Source organism: Equus przewalskii, chromosome 17 (genome assembly GCF_037783145.1).
Source record: "Equus przewalskii isolate Varuska chromosome 17, EquPr2, whole genome shotgun sequence".
NCBI classification, from domain to species: Eukaryota; Metazoa; Chordata; class Mammalia; order Perissodactyla; family Equidae; genus Equus; species Equus przewalskii.
In genome coordinates, this window is record NC_091847.1 from 51,092,165 (window position 1) to 51,112,481 (window position 20,317).

Genomic DNA, 20,317 nt, shown 5'->3' on the forward strand with positions numbered 1-20,317 from the left:
AGTGATGCTGGCAATTCAGATAAGCCAAAGAGAAGCCGTAAAGTGCTTCCTTTAAGTGAAAGGGTAAAAGCTGTTGACTTGAAAGAAAAAAAATCATATGCTGAGGTTGTTAAGATCTACGGTAAGAATGAATCTTCTATCCATGGAATTGTGAAGAAGGAAAAAGAAATTCGTGCTAATTTTACTGTCACTCCTCAAATATGTATGTATAAGAAAATAAACACTACACCTGGGGTTCTGTACTATCCAAGGTTTCAGGCATCCACTGGGGGTCTTGGAATGTACCCCCTGAGGATAAGGGGGGACTACTGAATACATTTATTGAGATAGGGAAGACTTGTGGGGAGCATGGCTCAGGGAAAAGCTGAGTTCTGTTTTGAACACATTAAATGTGAGATGCTAAGGGAAGATGTCTAGTAGGCAATTGGGGATCTGGGTGTGGAGCTTGGGCAAGAGGTCTGGGCTGAAAAGAGATGTGTGGAGAGTCATCTGTAAATGGAAGGTGTTTCCAGCTTCAACGCGAGAGTATAGCTAGAGACTAGGAAAGAGTCTCAGATCTGATGGAAGAGGAGCAGCCAGCCAGCCGGAAGGATGAATCTGGCAAGTATTGACTGCTTGCACAGACCTTGCTGCCCTTTCTCCAACTGCCCGGTCAGTTCCTAATTGTACAGGATTAGAGGGTCAGAACGGAACTAGACATGGGAAGTCACAGAGACTCTTTGGTCCCTCTCCTTCTAAATAAGGGAAGTGAGCCCACAGTTTAAACCTGCTCTTGGGGTGGCAAGATAGGAATGATCATAGTGGACACAGTTCCTAAACTTGAAGAATATGCAAGTAACAGGACACTTTCAGTTAAACAGGAGGCGAAAAGCTTAGAAAGGGCTCTCTCTGCATGGTACCCTCCTAGAGTTATCTTTTAAAGTTCTAACAATGAAGAGGAGCCCCTGCTACTTAATCTCATGGCTAAGATTGTGGAGGAATTTGACATTCTGGGGATTCCTCTCAAAGGATGTAATGAAATGTCATTTTAGAACTTGATTCAGAAAGAGGTAGAATGTAGTCAGTTTTCTTGTCCAGCTTCAGTGGGCCTTCTAGTTCCTCTTTACAGGTGGTTAATTGTTTTGACTCTTAAGGTCGTAAATGCAGGCTGCATAATTGACCATGGGACCTGGCCAGGTCTCCTTTGCACCTTCATCCTTGTTTCTGTAAAATTAGGGGCTCAAATGAGATCAAGCTGGGCTCCTTGAGCTCCTCTGGGAAACCAGGGCCTGGTGGGGGTCAGTGGGCAGCAGGTCAGCCCAAAGTGATACCAGAGCTTGGTTACAGTATGTGTGGTGACCAGCACCTGAGGAGGCAGAAAGGGCTGGGCTTCATGAGCAGAAATGTAGGGAGGAGCTGGGGACAGGGCAGATATTCTGGGAAATGGACAGCATTTGCAGAACATTTGCAAAGAATGGAAGTGAAGGGAGAGCCTGGTGGAAAGGATGCATTCGGATAGTTGGCCTGGTCTGGAGTCTAGGTGGGGCATGGAGTGGGGCAAGTGATGGTGGTCATGAGGTTGCAGTGTTACAGGATCAGCTCCAGGTGGTGACCCCATGTATAGGAATAGGGTGATCCTGTTTTTGCTCATCTGTAAGTAGCCACGTGGAGAATCCAGAATGGGTCAAGTAAAGACATGCAAAAACAGTAGGGCTACTAGTTCTGCGTGTATAAAACCAGAAACAAAGTTCAGTCTTCATTTGACAAGTCGAAGTTTCTAAAGCTCTCTCTCAAAACCCATTTAATGGGCTCATTTTGGAGTTTGTTGTTTTAGCTGATGAGTTACAGGTAAGGGCATTTGTGTTGTTTAATGCTACCTTTTGAAACCTCCCAGCCCCTCGTTTGGTGTGGGCATTTGAAGCAAACTGCTGTCTGTGGAAGATGTTGCTAAACATTCCGTTTGGAAAGACCAGTTTCCTTTGCATTAATCAGTGGGAATCCAGGAAGTTGGAACCACTCACTCCTCTAATAGGTCCAGTTGAGGTGAGGAGGTGGCCTGATCACAGTGTAGGGCAGAGCACCCATTTAGCGAGGAGCTCAAGAAATATTTGCTGAAGGAATGAACGGATGATTGCAAGGCTGTGCTCTCAAACTGGCAGCCGGCATTTCAGCATCATTTTGCTCAAAGATTTGTTGGCAAAACTTCGTTTTTGTTTAAAACAATGCGACATTATTAATTATAATCTAACTTTGACGTATTTTTAAAAATCACAGGACAAACAGAATGCAAACATTTTTTTCAAAAACAAACTAGAGCCCTCAGAGGAGAGTCTGAGTTGCTGGTATTAGGTTGAGGAATAAGGGGCGGGGCATCAGGAGGCAGGACTCATTTTCCTCTGCTTTTAGAGGGCTACTTGTAGAAACGGTTGAAGGTTTCTCAGAGTTGTCAGAATTATTGGAAGTGAACTTTGCCTTTTAACTGTGTAAATTACTATAATGAAGGTGGTCCGTTAAAAATACCTGTTGAGTATCCTGTAAGCGCTAAGTACTGAGCTGGACGCTAGGGGAGGCCACAGTGAACAGACAGATGTCCATCTCCCTCACTGAAGGTCAGCTCCGTGGGGACGATACACAGGTCATCTCACATAGTTGCAGATGGTTAAGGTTGCTGATCAGCTGACTTGAAGATTAGGGAGCGTATTCTGGAGTATCCAGTTGGGCCCATTGTAATCACGGGGATCCTTATAATGTGGAAGAGGGAGGCAAAAGAGATTCAAAGATGCTTCGCTGCTGGCCTTGCAGATGGAGGCAGGGGCTGTGTGTGAGTCAAGGAGTGCAGGCAGCTTTAGAAGCTGGCAAGGGCAAGGAGACAGATTCTCCCCAGAACTTTCAGAAAGGAGCTGCTGGCACCTTGGTTTTTAGCCCAGGGAGACTCATTTTGGACTTATGAACTATGGAAGGGTAAGATAATTGGTGTTTTAAGCCGCTAAGTTTTGGTAACTTGTCACAGCAGCCACAGCAAACTAATACACCTGCCCAACTCCAGGTCTCATTGCATAGATGGCTGTTGCCACCTAGTCACTTGGTAGTAACGACCTCTGATACTTTCTTCTTCAGTGAATCTTACTGTGCACTGCCATGTGCCAGGCCAGCTCTAGGAGCTTGGGACAAGTCCGTGGGTTAAAAACAGCAAGATTCGTGTCCTCGTGGAGTTTCATTCTTGCTGCTTCACAGCCCTGACCTATGCGGAGGGCCGGTGAGGGCAGAGACTTGGTGTCCAGACGTGCAGCCAGACAGCTGGGCGCTTCTAGATGGTGGTGAATAGCAGGGACTGGCCCTGAGAAAGAAGTCAGTGCCCTGTCTTAACTACTGGTAGGGAAATGAGAGTTTAATCCAACGTATTTATACTTAGTTTTCCTTTCAGGTTGTTTTGAGATGATTATTCAGGACTGATAAAACAGGACACATTAAATACAATAATATCTGCTAATGCACAGCTCACTACTGCTGGATATAAATTTTTGTGAGTGCAGAGTTCTCAGGTATATTTTTCGATCTCCAAATAACCAGTCACCAAAATAAGGAAAATAGTTTTTAAAGTTTCATAACTTGAATTGTGTGTATATATATATATATATATATATATATATATATATATATATACATACATACATACATACTTTGGTGGGAAAGCCTAGCATGGGGTGTTAGTCTGATGACTGACTGATTTTCTGGTTCCACAGGAGAGAGAAGCAGCCCCTTTCTCCTGTGAAGAAATGTGACTCAGAGGCAGAGGTGCCGGGTTTAGAGAAAAGCACAAGAAAGCTTTAATGCTGCCTCCACTTCTCTTTGCCAGATGGAGAAGGGAGGGGAGAAAGGACAAGAGTCCTCAGCAATCTGGGCAGGCTGCCAGGTTCACTGATGGTGGCGGCGGGTGGTAAGGAGTGTGGACATTCTCTGTTGACCACTGGTCCTTGGAAAGCAGGTACTTCTTCCTCCAGCCAGAAGAGGGACAGTGCTGCTGTCAGTGGACATGTAGAGAGTCAACCTAGTGGGGGCAGTGGTTTCATAAGGGCAATGGAGCTTTGGAGACCAGGCCAGTTGTCGTCAGGTAGCCGGGTCATGTGGAGATTGACCGTAGGGCCTCCTGGGCCTGAGCAGCTCACCAGTGCCTGTGAAACCACAGCCAAATCCAACCACATAGTTGTAATTTCAAACCCAGCATTATTAAATTCAACCTGTTGCATCAGTGACATTCCATCACTAGCTTTGTATTTGAGGCTGGGGTGACCATATAATTTGTTTACCAAACTGGGACATTTTTGAGAGTGAAAGGGGGCCCAGGGCAACAGGTATGAACAGGACTGCCCTGGGGAAAGCTGGATCTAAGCTCAGCCTAGCTAAGGTTAAGTGGAAGCCTTAACCACTTTGTGGATTGTCTGTTGACCAAAAATGACTCAATACAACTTGGCCTTTGTGTGAAAGGGCCTAGACCTTCCAGAAGGAGAGAAGGAGAGTCCCAAGGGCCTCTCCTAAGATGCATGTCCATAGCCCAGAGGACTCTCTGACTTTGGGATCTTGAAGAGCTATTTTCAGTATGTTCCTAAATATAAGGCAAGATCTGTTTTTCACCCCCAAGTTATTCCACCTTATATTTGAGCCCTTATAAAATCATTCTCCACTGAGAGCTGCCCTCTTGATTACTTTATTTTGAACAACAAAGTTCTGTTTGTTGTAAACACATTAGCCTAAAAGGACCCCAATCAGTTATAATTGTGCATGCTGATCGAGGTTAAATTTGATTTTAAAATATTTTAAATAAAATAAATTGATTTAAAGAAGGAGGCAAAGAAATTTAGCTCATGTTTAGTAATAATTCCTCAGGATTTGACACCATAATTGCCAGTCTTGGGTATTGTTATAAACTTTAAAATGTCCTGGAAATGCTCTAACAAACTAGGTTAGACATTGCTTTCAGAAAGTGATGTCAAAGAAGCATATGGAGTTTGAATAAAATTGCTTCATGAAATATGAATAAAACTACTTTTAAATGAATGTTTAATATGTTATTTAAAATGTTTGTATAAATGATCAAATATTGTCAATTGACCATTTCATCTACATTCAGAAAGCTTGAATATACAAATTGGCAAAAAAACCCTTTTTTAGATTTTTCCCCCATGCAAGGAGTCTTATATGTAGGTATACATGGTATATGGGGGTGGTAGCAATGATAAAGAGATGTTGTGGTAACAATTGGGAGAAAGACAGGCACCTTCAAGCTGTGAGGAAACTAGGCTGGGATGAAGTCTGATTCCTTCTGGAAATGATTGGCTTTTGACTTCTAAGGTGTACAGATTTCCCTCCAGGCTCCTCAAAACTCTGTAAGGGCTGAGAGATTACTAAAAGGCAGAAAGCAGATAGGATCTCTGGCCGATGATCTTAAGAAGGGAAGGAGCCATGATCTGGAGCACATCATGCGGGGCTGAGGAAGGGAAGTGGTCTGCCCTCTGACCACCCTGGGAGTCATCAGATAAGGCAGGGACTGGAAATGAGGCTGGATCTGGAAGTGAAGGTCTGTCTGCAGGGCCACAGACCCCAGATGATACCACCATCCCCATCTCTATAGAGTATAGGCTGGGGGCATTTGATACTCCGGCCAAAAGTGAAACAAAAACCTATAGCGTTGTTTGGGGGAGAGGGAGATGGAAATGTTGCCAGGTGTGTGTTTTATAAAGCTTAAGTCAATTACACCTCAATTAAAAATAAAGAATGGATTCTTGTAGAGGTAGACAAGGCAGTTACGGCATTTTACTTGAAAAAAAAAACCAAAAATGAAAGCCAGGGAGAGCTGGGGCTTCTAGGAGGATGTGGGCACCCCAAGAATGAAACCTCCCTTCTCCAGCATTTGAAGATCGGTTTGCAGTCTGACGACAGCTCCCTATCCACTCAGCCTAAAGTGATCCTGCCATCAGCAGGCTCCACCCAGGACTCACTTTCAAAATTCCTGCTCAGGGTGAGATCGAGCCGAAAATGGACCTTTTTAGATAACAGCGAAAGAAGAGAACCAAGGATTATCAGGCATTTGATGAGAGCAGCATAAAAGGGAATGGTTGAAGTAAACCCACAGAAAAACTGGAAGAAACATAATCCAGGAACAGAAAGAGAACCAAGGGGAAAAAAAGCTTCTAGGTAAAATGCTCAGAATTTTGAGAACCTGTTAATACGCAAAATAAGAATAGAGTGCTTTGTTACGTAAAAGACACGATCAGAGGAAAGCTTTTTTTTGGAGATTACTCATATAACTGCTGAAATTTAAATTTTTCAATAGAAACACTAGAAAATTAAGTTGAAAAATCTCAGAACCACAGAGACGGAGGAAAAGGAGAGAAAAGGAAGATGAATCCAGGAGGTCCGACACCTGACTAGTTAACAGAGGCTCCAGAAAGAGAACAGAAGGTGGAGCAAGTGAAGTGATCAATGCACCATGAGTTTCCTGGAAACTAATGTTCTACGTCTATAGATTGAAAGAGGCCACGCGGTGCACCATTATGAATAAAGGCTCACACACAGATACACTCTCCTGCTGTTCAGAGCGCCTGGGGTAAAGTGGAGAGCCTGAAAGTCACCTTCAAAGAAATGAAAATTGGACTGACATCAGCATTTTCTTTGGCAGTGCTGCATGCTAGAATAAATTAGAGCAGTAACGTCAAAGTTCTGAAGAAAATGTTTTTCAACCTAGAGTCCTACACCAAACTATCAATAAAGGGTGAGAGCAGAATAATGACATCTTTGTATATGGAGGGACTGAGTTTACCTGTCATGTGTACTGTTCCTGAGGATGATATTTAAGAAAATAAATAAACGGAAAACATGGGATCCCGGGTCAGAGCAGACCAACCCAGGAGGAGAGTGAAGGGAAGTCCTGGATGACCCTGTACATGCAGCCGCCTAGGAGAAAAACCCGTCTGTGTAGGAGCAGGAGGCCAGAGGGCCCTGAGGGGGAAGCCTGAGCGAAGAAGAGATCCTGATTTAGTAAAAGGTACGATGGGGAGCTCGGGAGCTTAGAAATGGTTGAGGCTAGAATAAAAGCAAACAACATGAGACAAGAAAAGGCAGTGAGAAAAGCCAAGAAAAGCAGAAGACATGGTCCAAATGTGAAGGACACCAGCAATTGATGGAATGTAAGAAAGGTCGGTTTGACCCTGATGCTAGGAACAGTTTCCTTTGAGGCCAAGAGCTTCTGGTACTGGTCTCAGATAGAAAGAGGATAATTTCAATGCCGTTTGGTTCAGCACTGAATAATATTTACCTAGTTATGTAAAAGAACAGATGACTGAATTGTGGTTACAAGACGAAGTGTCAGTGGTGATAGCTCTGATAATAGTATAAAAGTGTAGCTAATGCATGGCAGGACTTGGAGAAACCAAGAGGGAAGTTTGGGAGGAAGCCTCAGAGTGCCGATAGCTTGGTCTTACCAATGGGGAATGGAGACATTTTGTTGAAAGTTGACGAAGGGGAAATAGAGGTTTAAATATATTATTTAAAGCTTAAAGAGTGGCAAATAGATGTGAAGTAATATAATTATCAAACCTAGGAAGGAAAGTAGCAAGTAGTTTAAGTTCTCCCCCTTTCATGTTGTGTGGTCAACAGTTATTGGTTATTGCCTAAAATTGATAAATCAAGAAATAAGTGTAATATCTAGAGTCATAGAGAAGTAAATCCAGAATTTTTTAAAAAAGGTTTTGCTGGGGAGTGGCGCTTGGGATGAATTTGGACTCTGTTGCTTTGCACCGTAAGTCCTTTTTTCTTTTTGATTTCTTGTCATTTGTATTTATTACTTTAACAAATATTAAAAATCGAGTTTGGAGGTGGGTTCAATGTAGAGGTGACACAATTACCACGGTAATGCCATCTTCTAGTTCTTTAAGGCTTAATTTGTACAAACTAAGAAGGCTGTGTTTTAAATTAAGCAATAATAGTGTCTTTGTTCTAATGAAGTGATATTTCATGTTTCCTGGGACCAAGTTGCATAGCTAGAGGCAGAATCTTTAATCCTTGAAGAAATGAATTATTGCCAAAAACAATGAAATGAAGCTGCTATTGTCCGTAGAATTTTAAAAGTCCCCCAGTGTTTAGAACTTTTGATTGACGTAGTTATGCAAAAGTATATCAGCTTTACTTGGAGAAGAACTTGAACATAGAAACAGGATTGTGGCTTGCTAGAAGTTTGAGATAACCTCGTGGTTAATAGCATAATAGTTGGTCCTGAATCTTTGTACCAAGAATTCTCATCTTAGACACCAAAGACCTGAATTTATGTCATATCCTCAGTCAGTGTCACACTCGTGTAGTCTTTTACGTTGTATTTTACTATTTCAAGTTTTATTTCGTATTTTTAAAGATGACATGGTTTTGCAAGTTTTGAGTTTTGTCTTTTATTTTAAATGTGGGTTTCCAATAGGTTGGAATCCCCAGGCGCTTTTTATGTCAGTATAGCATCAACACAGTGGAGCTGATTGTCCCCTGGCCCTCTAGAAAGCAATTTGGGAAGTAATTGTTCTGCTCTTTCTGGTGTCTGTAACAATCTTAGTTCAAACCTGGATTCTCACTCTTCCATGATACAGTTTTTCTTTTGACCTGGTATGGTAATCGACTTCTTAGACCCTGTTCTGTTAATTTCCACCACTTCCCTTTGAAGGCCGTAACGTACATCCCTTGGTCGCTGTCACTCTCGATGTGAGTTGTTACTGTAGTTCTGAATTCCTCCGTACATACCGGGCGGGTCAGTAATCAGAGCAGCTGCCACCACTGCTGCTTAAAAGAAAATGAACTGAACAGCAACAGCTGCTGCCTGGGTCCTGGGAGTTCTGTGGGCATCCTGGCGGTGCCCAGAGAGTGCCTGCCGCTCACACTGAACCCAGCATCAAAGGGCGTTGGGGTGGGGGAGAAAACTTGGGTTTGAGCAGAAACTGTGGATTTCGGTGTGGACTGAGGGTTCCCTAGATGCGGACTGTGCCTTCTGGAGCTGCAGCCACTCTGTTAGCTCAGGAGCCGCTGTGTTCTGAATGGTTTAGACCAGTGCCCAGGTCCTAAAGGACTCAGATTAGCAAGTGGATGGGTTGCACCGGGGATGGTGTCATTGACTGGTCGCAGCTCTGTTTTCGATTATTTGTCCCTGCCAGACATAGCCTCAGCTAATGGGCTGTGACCTACTGTGATTAAGGCTGGTTCTAAGCAGAATTAAGAGTTTGCTTATTTCCTGAACCAGAGGGGACAGCTTTACCGTGAGGATTAAAGTAACTCAACACCTGCCAATTGTTGGGTTATCGTGTTCTCCCATCAAGGTGCTTCCTTACCTGTTCTATGACTCTGACTTTATCCAACTGAATTCCACCTGCCCCTACTCATTGTTCTCCTGATTTTCCTGTAAGTGTGGTCCTGGGGAATGGGGTGCAGCCAGAGCAGGGGTGCACCCCCCCAATCTATGTCTGCTTTTCCTCCTCTCGCTGACCGGGACCTGAGGCCGCAGAGGGGATCTGCCAAGTGCTGCAGTGCACCCCTGCCTCCTTCCATCCCAGGTGGGACAGATTCCACAGTAGACTTACTGTGCCAGCTGTCCAGGGACCTGGGAGGAAGGACAGTGCAGGCAGAGCCCCGGGGAGGCAATGTGACAGCTAACATTATTCTCCAGAGGCACACGTTTATTTTGTCAAGTTCTTTTCTTACATGTTATCTCCTCCCACCCCTAAAACCTTCCTGCTGCTTCCATCCTTCTGTGTGGTCTGCTTTCATCTGCAGTAGCCACCACAGTAAAATGGGAGAACTTCTACAAGAGCTTGGCATTTTTAGCACCTGTGAGATTCTGTTGCCACAGCCCCTGTAACCACCAGCACACTGGAGTTAAATGCCTGTTCTTTGTCATGCACGTGTTAAAGGCCTGGCCTTTAAGGGTCAGGGGAACAAGTGGAAGATGGAGGTCCCTAGGAGGGAGAAACCCTGCTGCGCAGCCAGGAGGAAAGGGGCTGTAGTAAGTGGCTCCCTCTGAAGGACTGTCCGTGTAAATGGAACAATCTCTGCAGCTTTGTAAAGGACAGGAAACTCTGGAAGCACGTGTACCCTGCAGGCACAAGGGTCAGCAGAAGCCTGGGGCTCCGCCAGTGTGCATCTCTGACCCCTCCCCTGAACGTGGAGCTCCGCGGACCAGGCTGCCCATCCCCAACCCCGTCTTGTTGCGTCACTGGCTCTCACTCCTCCATTTCATCTAGGTCTTTCTCTCTCAGCCCTTGCATGTGCCGTGCCCCTCACCTGGCCACCTCCAGCTCCACTGTCATCTCTCGGTGACACCCTTCCTCGCTGGCAGGTTTTGGCGCCCTCCTCTGGACCGCGCACAGCACTCGGTCCCGCCCTTGCATTGCCTCTACCTGCCTGGGGTTTAAAGACCTGCTAATGGATCTGGTTCCCTCAGGGCCAGAGTTTGGCGAGGAGGAAGGCAATCCTTACTCATCCTTGGAGGTTCTTGATGTTTGTGGAATGAATAAGTGAATGAATGAGCGAGTACAGTAAACAGGAGAGAACAAGCCCGGTACCGTCGTAGGTAGCTTGCCAGCTGCCCCTTGGGTGTGGATGCGGAGAGGAAGTGGTCAGAAGAGACACACAGTAATAACCTTGGAACTCCTGGGCTGCTCTGTATAGCCATCTGGTATAAGGTGGTTAGCTTTACAGGAAATCTCGTCCCCGACCTTCGCTCCACCCAAATGCAGTAATGCCTTCCCACAGCCCTTCTGAATTTAGTCTTAGGTCTGTCAGTAAACCGAGCAGTTCTTGTTTCAGTGTTTTGTTTGTCTAGGTTTTCCCTTTCAGCGGGGTTGTAAATGCCTTCAAGTCCTGGGTTTTATTTCTTAGGAAGCAATTTAAAGGAAGGGAGAAAACATTGCTCCGAAGTAATTTTGTCCTGGCTACCAACCAGCCGTGAGATCCGAGGGGCAGGCAGAGTAATCACCCTCCTTCCAAAGGCCTCTGTTTCCTCATCTGTGAAGTTAGAGGGCTGGACGTTCTCTCTGGTGCTTCCGATACTCAGATCTGTGATTCTGTGCTTCTGACCCCAGTACCTTGCTTCTCCCTCTCCGTACCTGGGACAGGGTTCCATTCCCGCATCTGCCGGGTAATTGAACTTGTTCACTAACTGTCTAGGCTAGTTCACCTCTGAGCCATTTGTCCGAGCTCCTGGGATGAGGGACATTAGTGGAATAGGCGTGGTGCAGCCCTTGGCCTTGCCTCTGTCCATTGCCGAGAACTTCCAGTCACTGAGGACCCCACCTCCATCCTGCTCAGCCTCCGCTCCATTCTATACCTTGCTGCGTGCTGTTTCATCCCTTCAAGTATGGGACAGATTCCCAGCTGGAGGCTGACTATGCTGCCGTCCAGAGGTCTGCGAGGCAGGGTGGTACTAGGACAGACGTTGCCACACGAGCCATCCCCATTCTGTGGGACCTTCTTCACTGCTCTCCCTGGGCAGAGTCTGGCTCCCCTCTCTGTTTTCTGAGTACATTTTCCTCTTGTTGCACCTGCTGTATTGCATTGGTTTAAAAAAACACATTAAATTCTTTGTTGGGATCCCAGCAAAGACAGAGGTGGTAGGAACTGTTTTGACTGGGGGGGTGGTTTGTTTTTTTCCTGAGATTTGTGGGTTTCTTGAAGGCCAGGGGTGGCTTGCATCCTGTTTTGGGAGTTTGTTGTGTGTTCACATTTGTGTTCCCAGCTCTTGACCCCAGCTCCAGCCTCCTTGCTCTTTCAGCTGTTTCTCTCTGTGCAGTCAGGTGCGTATTCTTTCCTTTTGTTTCTTTCCTGGTTGTTCCGTCAGTCAGCCAGACCCCAAAGATTGTAAGACTGGCAGTGAGTGAAGAGCATTCGCAAAAGGAGCCTCGTGGGAAGGCGGTGGGTCTCTTAAGCGGCCTCCTGGCTCTGAAACAGTGAGATTTTAAGGACTGTGGGTTTGGGTTAGAGGCTCCTCTTCTAGGAGATGACAAGAACACTGAGGTGGGAAGGAGGAAGGAATATTAGGATGCTTCGTTCGTAAGTGGCGCTACCCAGACGACCCTCCCTGAATCCTTCATGTGAGACCGATTGGATGACAGTGGAGGGGCTTGTCAGGGATGACGAGAATACTAAGAAGTAAGAATTGACTGTGAAAGAGGCCAAGGCTGCAAAAGACAGTAATTGAGTCGAGCTGTATCTTGGGCAAAGGTTAGGTTCTAAATCAGTATTGTTAAAAGATAAACTGAGGCTTATTAAAGTTTAATGAGTTTATTTGAGCAAAGATCGATTCGAATCTGGCAGTGCCAAACCGAAAGTGGTTAGGAGCCAGGAGAAAGACTTATAACGAGCAAGTAAGGAAGCAAAGAAAGGAAATTATTGATTGGCTCTAGCTCAAAGCCTGCTTGGCTGCCTGTGATTGGTTGTCCTAAGCGTTTGATATTGTGACCTTGAGGCTTTCACAGGCTTAGATGTCTTGCTTACGTAGGCCACCACGGCATAGAGCCACGTCAATCTAATGGCTTCCTAGATTGATTAATTTAACCGTGTATAAAGTGAAAATCTAGGTATAGTCAAAATTACCTTTGAAAAATACCTCAGGAAGGCACGGTGTTAGAGATTGACATTTTGTTCCTTGTCAAGTTTAATGTGACCCTTTTTCTTCTCCAATGTGGATGTGTTTGTCCTGTCCTTGGCTTCAGTTTAGGGGTCGTGTTCTATGAAAAGCGTGTCTTTTAAAACACCGCAGTCATACTCGGCAGAGAGCTGCTGAGAGGAGGAGAGTTGGGCACGTTTTTCCCTGAGTTTCAGCAGCCTCTCTCGTGCTTGACTTGCGTGGTTGTGATTGTATTTGTGTGTGTTGCATGAGCCAGTCACAGGGTCACAGAACTCTGCCTTTGCCCTCCCCCACTGCCTAAGCTGGCAGGGGATTAGTGGGCTCCTTGACAAAGAATAATCCTGATATCTCTTGGTTCTGACTAATTGAAATGTTAAATGTGTATTGAACTCAAATGTCCGAATTCTGTTTCGTCAACAGGTTGCTGGTGGGGGCCCCACGGGCAGTGGCCCTTCCACTGCAGAGGGCCAACAGAACGGGAGGCTTGTACAGCTGTGACATCACTTCCCGAGGGCCTTGCACACGGATTGAATTTGATAATGATGGTGTGTTCTTCTGCACTCAGTGTTCGCTACTACCAACTCCCCTATACCCCTCTTGCCCTTTTCACGAGGAAGGAAAGGGAGGGGGTACAGGCATTTATTCTTGGAGAGAGGGCCTCTTTTAATTGCATCAGCCTTAACTGTTTCTTGTTTGCCCTGAAAGTGTTTACTTTCTAAATCACGTTGGGATGCACTGTGTGGCTGCCTCTACGGCTGCCTCGCCTCACCCTGCTTTCTGAATTGATACAGTGTGTTGATGTTGCCACCTAGTGGTGTGCTGTGCTTCTACAGGAGGCTGTTGAAAAACTGAACTCAGAGCAGCGAAGAAAATTGAACGTGCATATCTTGTACTCAGCAGCCCAAAGTTCTCCCTTGCTGTTAAAATATTTGAGAGAAAGACTGTTTTACTTATCAGACTTCTTGGAAATGAGAGCTGGCCAACATGGATAAATTTTGTCCTGCTGTCTCAGATAGAGGCTTGTCTTGTGACGACTCTCACAAGAGTTGGGCAGAGCAATTAGCGTGCTGGGAAGCTCAATCCAAACCTAAGTTGACATACTTGGTCTGACATTTGCACATCCATGTTTATGTTCTTCTCTTGCTTTTTCATCTTTTAGAAGTAACCTTTTCTTTTTTTTTTACTGATTAGAAAATAATGCATGTTAATCGTGGGAAACTTGTAAACGACATCAACCTATAAAGAAAAAAACCCACTGGTAATCTAGGCATAATCACTCTTTAACATTTTGGCATTTTTTGTTCTGTCTGCTTAAAGTTGTTTAGTTTTCGTATTTTTGTAATGATTCAAGATCAGAAATCCTACCTGCCTTGCTTCTCATTGAGGAAGGCAAAAATTTGGGTATAGGGTCATAGAGTAGGTTCAAATTGATACTGAAATGAGCACATGATGGTATTTGGGGTTTCTCTGTCTTTTTGGGGAGGGAGAAAGAGGTGAGATAAATACATCACTTTCCTTTTTATCAGTGATAGAAAGATGTAAAGTGAATCTGAGGCCTTGTCTTCCCATCTGCAGTAAAGAAAAGAACAGTTTGTGCTGTTATGCAACAAATTTGGGAGCATGTAGAGAAGTGCCCACTTTCTGTTAGTTTGGATGGTAGTTGGAGTTTGGAAACTAGATTTTTACATTGTTGCTTTAAGGGTCACATGTTGGAAGGCAACTGCTTGGTCTTAGCATTTTCAGAGAGGGTGAAGGGCCACCAGGTAGAGCTATGTATTTTATATAAAGAATTTTATGAAAGTTTCTTACCAATAACCACTTACTATTTTCTTAAGATGAGAAATAATTTTTCTGGAGTGAGTAACTGAATTTGCTAAGTAGCTAGACTTGGAATCAAGGCAATTTAGAAACTGTCTTTCGTATTTTTGCTCATCTGTTGGTTCATTGCCTCTTTCGGTCCCTTTGAAGTCCTAACTGTGTGTGTCACCTGTGCTGCTTTCCACAGCTGACCCTTCATCGGAAAGCAAGGAAGATCAGTGGATGGGGGTCACCGTCCAGAGCCAGGGTCCAGGGGGCAAAGTTGTGGTAAGTGTGGAGAAGCGTGTTCATTCCACAGTGTCTGCGTGCGTGTGATGTGCCAGCACCGAGCGAACAGCAGTGAACAGAACAGGCAGAGCCCCTCCCCACATAGAGAATACATTCTAGAAAACTGACTGCTTTGAGGTAGGAATTGGTGTTAAGAAGAAATCAAAGCTGTGTTTTTCCTCTGATTCCTGACATACTTTGAAACAGCTAGACAGCCTGCTTTTCTTTATAACTTTCAGATTCAAAGAACTTACTCGAAAACCTTTTGAATATCCTGAGAACTCTAGATGGTCTTAAAATAAAAAAGCAAAACAAAATTAGACATGGTTTCTGTCGCAGAAACTATGTAGCTTTTATAGATGAAGTGTAAAAAAATATGGGAATGGTCATAGAAAGTAAGATCAGATAATTTTAATCTGTCTTTTGTTATTTACTCTGAGCTTCTTCAGATAGAAGTGGTAGCGAAGAAAAGAGGGTTTGTTAGATGGATTATGGTCCTTGGCCTTGAAAGTACCCCCAGCCCGGCTGGATTATGATGATCTCTTTGTGTCTCTTTCAAAATCTAGTTGCTGTAACAAATTTATGTGGAATTTGAGAAAAATGAGAATTTTACTGAACATTGAATTTTTATATATAAGGGATGCATTATGGGAAATTGACTTGGATATTGTCAAGTATTTTCAGCCCATGTTACATGGAGTGTAGCCACGAATACCCTGTAAAACTATAGAGATTATTTCATCTCTCCTGGAAGTGTAATTCTCTCTGCCCCACCCCCCTTTTTTACTTTTTTTTGTGAGGAAGTGTTACCAATCTTCCTCTTTTTGCTTGAGGAAGATTGTCACTGAGCTAACATCCGTGGCAAGCTTCCTCTATTTTATGTGGGATGCCCCACAGCATGGCTTGATGTGTGGTGCTAGGTCCACGCCCGGGATCTGAACCTACGAACCCAGGGCCACTGAAGCAGAGTGCATGAACTTAACCACTATACCACTGGGCCGGCCCCTCTCTGCCCCTTTTAAAATAAACTTTATCTCAGAGTTTGGAGTACAAGTTACGACAGATTATAAGGAAATAGTTTTGGTAAAAGGAAAACGTCTTTGTTTGAGCTGTGTTTGCCTGATCCCTATGAAAATATGTCTGTGATTTCTCTATCCTGGAACATAATTACTTATTTTCACAAACATACTGATGTGAAGGTTTATACAGCTACTAAATGCCAATTAAATTAAGAAAATGAAATAAAGTATTTCCCATTGTTTATGTGACAGGTAAATTTACAAATAAATTGCCTGTGGATTACAGATTGGCATTCAGTATTTGGACTGGAGCATTATTGTCTGGGTGGGAATAAGACAGAAGTCTTAGTTTCTGTATGCTAGATAATGGTCTCCTTAGTGCCACTTTGGGGAAGATTTGCTGGTTTTGGATTCAGTCCCAGGATGAGGATATGTTCAATTTATAATAAAAAAAAATAGGATTAAGGTTTGTAGACATGAACAGGCTACTTTATTCCATCTGTTTGCAGACATGTGCTCATCGATATGAAAAAAGGCAACATGTTAACACAAAGCAGGAATCCCGAGACATCTTTGGAAGGTGTTATGTCCTGAGTCAGAATCTCAGGATTGAAGATGATATGGATGGAGGAGACTGGAGTTTTTGTGACGGCCGATTGAGAGGCCATGAAAAATTTGGTTCTTGCCAGCAAGGTGTGGCAGCGACTTTTACTAAAGACTTTCATTACATTGTATTTGGAGCCCCGGGCACTTATAACTGGAAAGGTATGACGTGTGTATTTACAGAAATAGAGATTGGAATGACTATATGATTTCTGTTATATACTCTATGATTTAGTACATTTTAAATTAAAACAAAATGTGTTATAAAGCACTTGTATATTATACAAGTAGGGTAAGATATTAAAACCTCCAAATTATATGATTTTTAAAAATAATGATGGAAATGTACATTTTAAGAGATTTTTTTCCCCTCTACCAACAATTTACATTAATGTAAGTAGTTAATTTTTTCCCAAGGGAATGTAATAATTAACATTAGTAGTTTTTGCAGTTTCTATTTGTCTATTCCATGAAGCTGAAAGTTTTAATTTTAAGATAGTGATCTGAAAACTGAGAAGAATTGCGTGGCATCATATACAAATAACAGTGTGTTAATGCAGACGTTTCTGTCATTATATTTTATCTTAAAAGGCTAATAAAGCAGTAAAGTTAGAAGTGTAGTGACAAATTAGGGAATTTTGAGATGATAATTTCAGATAACTTGCGGAAAAATTGTTTGATGGCATTGTTTAATTATTATTGTGATGTAGATAAAGGAGACATTGGGAGGGTGGGAGGAGAATGGGCCACAGTCTTTGCCTGGAGGAACCTAGTCAGCTCCTGTGATAAAAGTTTAACTTCTCAAGAATGGGAGCAGGTGTAGAAAACACTATGTTATAAACGACGATTAACCTAACTCTAATCCATAATGAAAAGAAATGCATCTGATTTGGTAATAAGACTCTTTTTTTTGAGATATTTATTAAAATAAATCTTATGGGGGGCCGGCCCCGTGGCCGAGTGGCTAAGTTCGCGCGCTCCGCTGCAGGCGGCCCAGTGTTTCGTTGGTTCGAATCCTGGGCGCGGACATGGCACTGCTCATCAAACCACGCTGAGGCGGCATCCCACATGCCACAACTAGAAGGACCCACAACGAAGAATATACAACTATGTACTGGGGGGCTTTGGGGAGAAAAAGGAAAAAAAATAAAATCTTTAAAAATAAAAAAAATAAAAAAAATAAATCTTATGGTAGTCACTAGTCAGGAAAAACTTAGGAAAATTTTCCCTTTCCTATTCAAAAATTTCCAAGTTTTACTTCCTCTTAGAAATAATCCTGAGAACACCTACCTTCCTGTGTGTGTCATCCATCGTAACCTTTTGGAGTCATTTCCTTTGGCTTCCTCACCCCCAACCAAATCTTTCACATAACAGTATTTGTCAGGTTATTTTGACCTATTTGAAATAACACGTTGAATGTGGAAGTAGTTTTATTTTAGCAAGAATAGATGCTATATATAGTAAAATAAAACAACAAAAACACTCACCAATATGTCTATTTTAATTTATGGGAAACGTGTCTTATCTGCCTTATAAACTCTCGATTAAAATATTACCATTTTTATAAAGTCATAGTGTGGGCCTACTATATAGAATCTTTTTAATTATTAATTGTAGAAATTTTAAAAGGATGAAATCTTGGTTAACATGATTTGAAGAGAAGATCAAAATATTGGTTTTACTTTTACACTACAATAAAGAAGGTAAATTGATTTAGGATTACAGAAAATGTAAAATATCAGGTTCATATAATTAAAAAAAATTTCTGTAGGTTTAGTTAACTAAGTAAACATTCCATTTTCCATTTAGTTTCATGGCATTATAAAGATAATTCATGAAAGTGCATGGGGCTTTTTTTTTTAATTACTAGAACGATTTCTTTGATGTAAAAATTTACATGAACATGATTTTTTAACTTTAGTAACCTCAAAAGTCATCTCTTTCCTCTGCCTTTTCTTCCTCCAAACTTTTCTTCCTGTATTTAATGATAACATGAAGAATGTTTATTAGGAATTCCCATCTATTTTATTTTGTTTCATCTTCATTTTTTTGTTTGTTTGTTTTTACCATTTCATTCCTTTAGGGATTGTTCGCGTAGAGCAAAAGAATAACACTTTTTTTGACATGAACATCTTTGAAGATGGGCCTTATGAAGTTGGTGGAGAGACTGACCATGATGAAAGTCTAGTTCCTGTTCCTGCTAACAGTTACTTAGGTAGGAATGAGAGTAGATGGCATGCCTACCGTTCAGATGCCTCTATGTGATGCTGCCCTCACCGGACCCTGAACTTCTAGGCTTGAGCATCGGCCAGGTGGAGCCTGGGACCTGGGGCTGCATTTCCTGAAATTTGGTTTAAACCTTGGTGATCCCATGGTAACCTGACTAATGCTTGGCCTCCTTCCCTTCTGACCTGGGCCTCCTCCGTGGGGAGGAAACCTACTATCTTCTAAAATCGTTTGTCGTCCCGCATGGAAATCTGTCTCCTGAGCTGACGTCGGCCTCTGTAACCTGAAACGGGCCGTTCATTGGCCATGATAAAATGCATAGATGTTAGCAGTAAGCTGAGCTGCCTCCGCTCCCTTCAGTGCCTCTTTCTAGAGATACTCTTAAGAGCTACATTTATGAAGTTACTCTTAAGTGGCAGGTCAAGACCTCCAGGTCCTTCCTCTGTGATTGCCATTCTCCAAGGGTTGGCCCTGCTTCTGGATTGGGACCCCCATGTCACAGGGCCCCTGGGGGGTGGCACGGGGGCTTTCCAGCTGAAGCTGAGCAGTACTGCTAAAGCAGCTTCGAGGACACCCGGATGGTGTCTAAGTGCCAATTCCTTAACTCCGAAGGCTTGTTTGCATTACTAATGGTGTCCTAAATTATTCATGTGCATTATGGTAATTACACAAAGGCTTTTAACAGCTTTAATTCTTGGTATGAGTTGACATAAAGAATAATTACTGTGCATTTCTTGGAAAAAATGTAAAAAATCTCCTAAACCTAAATAGTAACCTATTTTTTTTTAAAAGAAAAGTACCCATATGCTAGAGATTTTACTGGAACAATGGAAGGTAAAAAAGGAAAAAATAGATATAGATATAAGAATAATTCTAAACAATCTGTTAGTAAACATTCTTAAAAAGTAGTTCTAATGTATAAATATGTACAAACAGTGCTGTTAATTAAAAAGAAACTTCAGACACCTCCCTCCCCCAAATTTGGTGCGAAGGCTTCGAAGGAAGAGGAGAGTTATACCTATCACTTGTTTAGCACCTGCCATGTGCTGTACGTCAAATCCTCTACATAGGCCTTATTTACTGCTTTATGGGTCTTATTTGATATTCCCAACAATATTAGAAAATAAGAATTATTGTCCCTCCATTGCTGATGAAAAATACTGTGACCTAGGGAGATTAATTTCCTAGTCCAAGGTCGCGGAATATAATCCCCTAGCCAAAGAAGGAAATTCTCGTGTAAATGACTGGGGCAGAGTGGGAAGCGGCTGGGTGTGTGAACACTGTATTAGTGGCTTTGCAGGACAGGAAGACATCACATGGTAGAGCGGTTTGCAGTCTCAGTTGTTATATATGGTTTTTAAAGGTGAAATCCTTTTCAAGGTAAATATTATCAACAAACCAATATTTTATTTGAATATATTTTAACAGACAACCTTTCTTCAAATGTATTATTTGGGGATTAGTTTATGATGAGAAGTATCTGATTTTAATGGCTCTGGTCAAGAAACCAACACTTTGGTCTTTAAAATAGGTGCCTATGGATTTTATAACCTTAGTTGCTAATGGAACATTTGAAAATATGAAACTTTTTTTATTGAACACATTTGCCACTTTTAGAATGGATTTCTTCAAAGGTGGATGCCTGGGGGAAAAAAATCAAGTTTGTGCTGTTACATTTTGGTTGTCTATGCTGTCATTTCAAAAAATCAGTGGGTTTCAGGAATAAAATGATCTGCTTAGAAGCTGGCAAGGA

The 20,317-nt window shown here is 42.8% G+C and overlaps 1 protein-coding gene across 2 annotated transcripts in view; it reads left to right on the forward strand.

Annotated features, from left to right (window-relative positions):
* ITGA6 (integrin subunit alpha 6) overlaps positions 1-20,317 on the forward strand; it is a 76,945-nt gene that overhangs the window by 22,515 nt on the left and 34,113 nt on the right. For both annotated transcript variants that reach the window (XM_070581556.1, XM_070581555.1), the window contains exons 2-5: positions 13,052-13,176; positions 14,637-14,716; positions 16,245-16,500; positions 18,422-18,553. In XM_070581556.1, coding sequence (XP_070437657.1) covers positions 13,052-13,176; positions 14,637-14,716; positions 16,245-16,500; positions 18,422-18,553 — 593 coding nt within the window. The remainder of the gene's footprint in view (positions 1-13,051; positions 13,177-14,636; positions 14,717-16,244; positions 16,501-18,421; positions 18,554-20,317) is intronic.